We start from the raw sequence: 7,518 nt of genomic DNA, 5'->3' as shown, positions 1-7,518 counted from the left end.
ATAAAGCGCCTTTACACAATAGGGCCCAATAGGGCAAGCGAGAAGCGCGCGACAAGGTAAAGGTGCGTAGCCCAAAGTCGCAAGAGGGCTGTAGGCCCCTCTTGCTACTTTGGGCGTGTGCGGTGCCCCCTATGGCCTTTGGGCTTGTGCGCTAGCTAGCTAGGCTACTTCAATCTAGGAAAGAGCCGGAAACTCTAGAGGGTCGCCTTTGGAAGCGTTCGCCGGTAACCAAAGCGTCACGACATAATCAAAAGGAAAGAGTGAGGCTCCCCTCATCCATCAACCCGGAAACGAAACGAAGTTCGTTCCCTTTCGTCAAGTAGGTAAGGTAGGCATACGAACCACTGACGCTTTGCCTTAGACTCTATTGGAATGGAACAAAGCAAAGAAGGAGGCTGAATGGAGAAAGGAAAGGGACAAGGGCGGTCTTGCTTGGCGCGAAAGCTGCTGGTTCGGGGGTAGGGTACGGTACTAAAGGTCCTCGGACTTCCAGGCGGTTTTTCTTTTGGGCAGCTGTTCACCGTTGGATCTCGCCAATACAGCCCCCTATAGTTTTCGTTACCGAGATATCTTTTTTTTCTCATTGTTCCCAGGGATTTTTTGGGTAATCAGCTCCCATGCTGCAAACAGTCAAATCAGAACTGAACCTTGTCGCTCTTCTTTCTTTCCTCGTGGGCAGGAAGCACACCAGCTGCGTGCGTTGCGTGATTCCACTGTGTTTTTTGCACTTGACTGGGTGGACAGTTGACCGGAAGATCACTTCGATTCGCCCGGCCAGCAGGCGGGCTAAGTGCTTATCTTGTGTGACAACACTACAGAGCGAGTGGCTCTTCTAGGCGGGCAGCTGTGTGACAACACTCCAGAGAAAGCGGCGCTTTCGTGTAACATGCTATGGTTTCAACGCCCTTACGAGGTAGTGATGAGTTTCACGCGCTCTAAGCCCGGCCCGCGCGCGGTTAGGAAGATTGGCCGCAATCAGAGCGGTACCACCCACCCTACCCTACCACCTATAGGCGGCTGTCCGTCCTACAGCCGCCCGAAGAGGAACTGCAGTGATCTTGAATAGGGATCCTACAGCGATAGAAAGAATCCCCATAAAAAGACCACTAGATCGAGCACCAGTGATTTCGTATCCGGTCAAAATCTTGGCTAATTGATCGAAGTGGGTAGCTCCAGTAGACCCATAGATCATGGAACAAAGAGGGTGGGTAGGCCCAACCACCACACTACACGTATAGACGCGAACCCCCCTCGTTACCGTACGTGCGACTCTCACCGCATACGGCTCGCACAAAGACTCCTAAATCCATCCCGAGCCTTTTCTTCCACCTCTCCTCTCCAATCCTCGATCACACTTGCCTTCCCCAGGCGCTATGAAATGGGGGGCGCTTCCTTCGCCTATCGTATGTCTCGGTTTGGCTTCGTCCCGAACCTGCGGAGGCATTCTGGCGGACGCGTGCGTGTAGGAATGCCGACTACAGAGACTAACAGACTACGACTACAAGCCGGAAGCGACTCGCTTCTATTCTCGTTGGGATTGGATATAGATGGGGAATCTATAGATCGTAGTAGTTCGCCAACCTCTCTAACTAACATACGATACAATTTCACTTCACGGCACGGCCACAAAAAAGAAAGAGCTTCGCTCGGTTGGCCTTCCTACGCTGACGAATGCCTCCTTTCTCTTCTCTTAAGTCGGAGTGGGAGAGGCAGGATTCGAACCTACGTAGAAAACCATCAACAGATTTACAGTCTGTCGCTTTTAACCACTCGGCCACTCTCCCCTTCCCTGGCCGAGGCCCCCCTCAATGGGTTCCTGAATAAGAAGGAGGGCTGCGTTCTTATTGATTTGATTGAAGGGAACAAGCAACGGCCCGCATGGCCACACCAACCCTCGCGTTAGCGCAGCCGTTTGATTGCTTAGCTAGCGTTCCGGGAGAATCTAGTCATTTAGTCAGTTCATAACAATCTCTGTAAAGCAAGGGGCAAAGCTAATCCGACAGCTTCCCCCTCATGTAGTCGTCGGCCTTCCCCAGCCCCCCTCCTTCGTCGCTTCTGGCTAAGCATCTTTCCGCGGAGGAAAGGAGGCGACTAGTAGCTTCTGGCGAAGCAGCGAGTTCATGAGCAAGTGAATGAACGAGCCAGCTTCAAAAAGTGCCCCTCTGTAGTAAAGGTGCTCCGCCCCTTGTAGTAAGAGAGCCTACGGCGCCTCTGTAGTAAAGGTGCTCCGCCCCTTGTAGTAAGAGAGCCTACGGCGCCTCTGTAGTAAAGGTGCTCCGCCCCTTGTAGTAAGAGAGCCTACGGCGCCTCTTACGTAAAGGGGCTGCAAGTGCCTTAGGGCTTGTGCGCTAGTGTCAGGCGCGCGTACTCTTCTGCTGAGCGAAGCAGCGAGCCTACCCTTCTCGAGCCTACTTAAATAGCTTACGCTTACTAGTCTACTAAAATAGGGCTACAGCAAGCTTGCCCCCGCATTCTTTAGGGTCGCGCCTTACCGCAGGCACTGAATGAATGAGTGGAGATCTTCCTTCCCCCTTGCTAATTACCAAGGACTTCGTTGCCACTAGTGGCGAAGAAAAACTCTACCATCCCACCCAAAAACAACTCGGAGACTGCCAGTCTACAAGAAGCTGGCAGAGCTTTAGCCATTGGACCACATCCATCCTACCTAAACAGTCACCCTTTTCTTGTTCGTTCTTCGAATGGAGCTAGTGGAGACTAATTCCTGGAGCCTAATGAAGATACTACTCCAGTCTTCCCATTCATTCCCAGTGGATCCTTCTTCTTCCTAAGAATTGAACGAACCAAGTTCACCTATACGAGAGTGAGGAAGACATTTCCAACAATCAACTTACCACTTTTGATGTCCCGTTTGACGATTCTGCTAGTTTAGAAACACGGGAGAAGGACAGGGGTCGCTAGGTCAGAAAAGCGATAACTATCAATTCTCCCCAAGTAGGATTTGAACCTACGACCAATCAGTTAACAGCCGACCGCTCTACCACTGAGCTACTGAGGAAGAACTCCCTTAAGGAAGCCGACTCTCGTTCTTTGGACCAACCGCAGACCGGGTTCGTCACTTTGATTTTTTCACATACACCGGGAGAAAAGGTGACGATAGCAATCCCCTTTGCCTCCCCGGCCGGAGAGCCTCCAGGACAAGGGGGCGGCGGTCAACCATCCACTCTCGAGATGCATATTGATCAATCGATCTCTGCGTCCTGCTAAGTAGACTCACTCTACCGAGGGGCAACAAAGGCTGGAACTATTCCTGCCAAAAACTAGGCTTCTAATCCTAGGAGTTTGCAGGTATGAGAGAGTCCCCTCTCTGTCTGTCTCTCCGAGTTTCTACTACAAAGTAGTCTGCTATTCAATCATAGAATCGATTCCGATCAAGCAAGCAGGAGAAGGTTTTCATCTCTCTGCCTGCTCCATGCTGTATAGCCTAAGGATCATGAGCTTGTTGAATGCTAGAATACATGAGATCTGCCCGGTCATTTCGGTAGATGAAGTAGTGGGAGGTCGCGAAGTGAGAGGGCGTGTTAAGTTGAGAATTTCGAACATTGTAGCATTCTTTTATAGGTTGGGGTTTGAGTTTCGAAGAGAACTCTGATGGTGAATATACACCAAATCAAATGACGCATCGAGCGAGACCATTCTGTTCCATTGTGAATGAGAGACGTTCGTTTTCGACCAACATCTACTCATTCATATCCTCGTGTCATTTTTGAACACAGCGATCACTTCAAGCAGCTTCAAAAGGTGAGCGAGCGAGACGGCTGCCGGCAAGAGCTTGGGCCCCTATGGAGTCAGGCAAGTCAAGCAACGAGCGGAGCAGCGAAGCTGCTAGCGCACAAGCCGCCGGGCACTCTTCTCAGTCTGCTGCCCCTGTAGCAAGAGGGCCTTGGTGCTGAAAGCCCCTTACCTTATAGCAATAGTAGCCAAAGGGGCCCGCAGGGCTACTATTGCTATAAGGGGCGTGTGCGCTTGCTCACCAGCTTGCTGCTCGCTTCGGACCGATCTGCGCCTTGATCTCCCCGGCCATGAATCAAAGATTCCGAAAGGTGAGCAGGGCCGTGCCTTGAAGGAAACGGCAAAACGAGGTTGCTTGCTCCCCTAATTGCAATTAAACTCAGCCTCCTTATCAGAACGTTCCTTCCGCAACGCAAGTCCGATATGTTTCGTTGCAGTCAAGGATTAGTTCGATCCATTAGGTTCTTCGAAAAGTTTGGAAAAGAAACGATTAACAAAAAAAGATCTTTGATTACGATTAAAAGGAACAATCTCAAATAGACCAAGATCAAATTTCGGATCATTTCTTGGTGAACATGATCAGCCATAATCTCTTCGATCCCTACATTTATGTGCAAGAATAAAGAGAGATTAGGTAGGGAAGTATATACTTTTTTTGAAATGCTAATCAAAGGGGGTGGGAAAGCTGCAGTAATTCTTTGGAAAAGCCCGGTTCTCTTTGTCTTCGAGCTTTCATTCCTCAATCCACTTATTCGTTCTTTCATATACCTCCCCACCAATAGATAGAGACAAATGGGAATAACCGAACCACGTCTACAAAATGCCAGTACCATGCAGCTGCTTCAAAGCCAACGTGATGCTCCTTGGTCAGATGACCAAGATATTGGCGAATACCACATATGATCGAGAAAAGAGTACCTATAATCACATGAAAACCATGAAAGCCAGTTGCTAAGAAAAAGGTAGAACCATAAATACTATCCGAAATAGTGGAGGGTGCTTGGTAATATTCCATTCCTTGAAAGCCTGTGGATACTAGAGCCAGTGAAACGGTAGCTACTAAAGCGTAAACTGCTCGTTTTTCCTTTCCTGCGAGTATAGCATGATGAGCCCAAGTTACGGCAGCGGAGGATGAGGGGGGAATAGTGGTATTAAGAAAAGGGATTTCCCGAGGATCTAAAACCCCAATCCCTTTTGGGGGCCAAAGACCTCCGATCTCTACCGTAGGTGCCAAAGAAGAATGAGAAGAAGCCCAAAAAAGAGCAAAAAAGAACATAACCTCCGAAACGATGAACGGAATAGAACCATATCGAGGTCCTAATTGTACGACTTTGGTATGATGTCCTTCGAACGTGGATTCACGTAGAACATCGCGCCACCATACGAACATGGTATATAGGATAAATATCAGGCCCAAACTGAGAAGTGTTGCACCCCCTTGAAATGGGTGCATGTACATCACACCTCCTACGGTTGTTGCTAAAGCTCCGAGTGAACCCGAAATAGGCCATGGACTTGGATCTACCAAATGATAAGAATGTTTCTGAGATTCCATCATAAACCACAAAGTCCCGGTTGTATGTAAACCCCCCCTTCACCCCCACCCCCTCAAGTGGTAAAGAAGGGCGGGGTCTAAATTTCTTTCTATCTGACAGGACAAACTTTTAGGAAGGAAGGGATGGTTCTTTCATTGCATTGAGAAAAGTGTGACTAGAAAAAGATCTCTCTATGACTTTGAGAAGAAAATCGCGTTGGTTTGACCGACGAACTACGTGGGAAAATGGACCTTCTTTCTTTGCTTTCTTTGATTTGTAGCAAGCATTTTTCTCACAATTCAGTCCGGAAAAGGAAAACTTGCCGGTCGCGGATTAGTTCGTTCTGCGCCGCCGGCGGCCCGCGAAAACGCGCAGGTTGATCTCTCTGGTTGAGGCTGCATTCATTTATTCAACTTGACACGTGGGAAGGGCTGACTGTCCTAGTGGCTCGGCTTGGTCTCGCTCCCGCACGCCTGGACGATTGATTTGATTGAGAATCTCGAGAACCTTTCTGAACGTCCGTCTTCGCGGGGCGATTTGAAAAGGAGCCCAAAGTAGTGCCTTCCATTCCACTATTCTGATCGAGAAAGATTCTCTTCCGAACGACCAAGTAATAATGAGATTAAAAAACGATGCTTCCTTGGCCGTGTGGAACATGGATTAGCATTATGTCATTCCTACAAGTGATCCCCCATCCTGGACTGGAAGAAGTGCTATATGAGGACTTCGAGATCAAATATATAATGTGTCTTTCCATTCCTCGTGAGCAACTTATTTCGGAGAAAGAAGAGAGAAAAGTGATTTTCCTCCTTTTTCCCAATAAGTCGACGGCGTTACACCATTGGGATACTTCGAATAAACTTGAGTACATATAGGATACACCGGTGCTAAAACCTTTTCTCGAGATATCTTCCAAACTGTTGGGGTCCTTGCGGAGGATGTTGTTGACCCGGTGTGAAACCAGTTGGTTCCGTAGTTTGAGAATTCTGCTGATCCCAAGTACTCCATCTCCATCATTGCATATGGGAATATAAAAAGTAAAGAGGAGAAGGCATGACCAGAAGAATTGTGTGAAATAAGTGAATTTATCCAGTTGAGGCATTATTGAATCCGAGAAAATGAATCTCTCCAGACAGCAAGCACTTGGGCCCCAGCAGTGCGCTAGCGGCAAGTCCTTCCTGTACAATGTACAAGTTGTGCAGAACAGAACTACACGAAAACAAAGGTTGTTTGTTGGTTCTTAACCAGCGGAAAGCTAAAAGGAAAGAAAGATGCACGCACAAACACAAATAAGGGCGAAAAGAGATGCCGCCTCGCTCATGAAGCACTACTTTGGCGGAGCCAATCCTTGTATATATTATATATACGCAAAATCTCTCATTTGGAACTTCTTCATGACTTCTTCTTTTTATTTTATTCAATTAATTCTTCTTTCTTTTTGAGATACTGTTTAAGCTTCTCTTGGTACTTTAAGCGAGATTTCCAGCTGATCGATCTTTTTCATAGGGATTAGGGGGAGCAATCAAACGGCTGCGCTAACGCGAGGGTTGGTGTGGCCATGCGGGCCGTTGCTTGTTGGCTCCGAACTATTTCGGTTTGGTTTTGTGTCATACTAAAAAGATCGGTCTTATCAAATAAGGGATCAAACCGCTTAAAGTGTTCGAACTAGTCATTAATAGTCGGCTTCATTGGTACCCTTTCGGTATGCGTTGCGAACACTTTCATTTTTAGCGTCTCATCTTCTCTGGAGAAGCGAAAATAGAACGGAATCGAATCAATGGTCCAACTACAGAACTTCTTCTTTTTCATTACTTCCATGGTCGTGCCTCGTGGCACGGCAGCACCCGTACTATTGAAATGGTTCGTCAGTAGAGATGTTCCCACAGGTGCCCCTTCTTCCAATGGTACTATAATTCCTATTCCTATCCCTGAATTCCCTTTTTTGGTCTATCTACATTCCAGGAAATTCATACGCTCCATGGACAGAGCCAAAAGTGGAGTGTTGGTCAGAGCAAGTCGCCCTATTCTATTCCCAGACATAATTGGGAGAAGCTCATCCGAAACTAGAGCTAGAAACGCTTCATTTCGTTTCGTTCCCCTTCTGAATTTCCTTCTTCTCGAATCCATGGGGGACTTGTCATATTTCTCATCTTTCTGCGGTGTGCTCTGTTTACTATTCTTTCGTACTCTCTTCTCTTTACCACGCGATAGGTCAGCGAAGCGTGAGCGGGCG

General features: G+C 47.9%; 1 protein-coding gene and 2 non-coding genes across 3 annotated transcripts; all 3 read right to left on the bottom strand.

Annotated features, from left to right (window-relative positions):
• Positions 1-1,701: 1,701 nt before the first annotated feature.
• TRNAY-GUA (transfer RNA tyrosine (anticodon GUA)) lies at positions 1,702-1,784 on the bottom strand. The gene has a single exon. It is a non-coding gene; the product is annotated as a tRNA-Tyr (tRNA).
• A 1,160-nt stretch (positions 1,785-2,944) lies between these two features.
• On the bottom strand, positions 2,945-3,016 carry TRNAN-GUU (transfer RNA asparagine (anticodon GUU)). Its single transcript has one exon. It is a non-coding gene; the product is annotated as a tRNA-Asn (tRNA).
• A 1,397-nt stretch (positions 3,017-4,413) lies between these two features.
• LOC137964979 (cytochrome c oxidase subunit 3-like) lies at positions 4,414-6,387 on the bottom strand. The gene is given in 4 exon segments (XM_068811402.1): positions 4,414-5,293; positions 5,605-5,647; positions 5,649-5,680; positions 5,917-6,387. Coding segments are annotated over 4 exon segments (1,329 nt in total). The 3' UTR covers positions 4,414-4,510.
• Positions 6,388-7,518: the final 1,131 nt, after the last annotated feature.

Source organism: Aristolochia californica, unplaced genomic scaffold, assembly GCF_029961685.1.
Source record: "Aristolochia californica isolate CCGP_79_NKW_82.1479 unplaced genomic scaffold, dmAriCali1.0.hap1 SCAF_480, whole genome shotgun sequence".
Lineage (NCBI taxonomy): Eukaryota > Viridiplantae > Streptophyta > Magnoliopsida > Piperales > Aristolochiaceae > Aristolochia > Aristolochia californica.
Note: the sequence above shows the minus strand (reverse complement) of the source record. Positions and strands in the feature narration are given on the sequence as shown.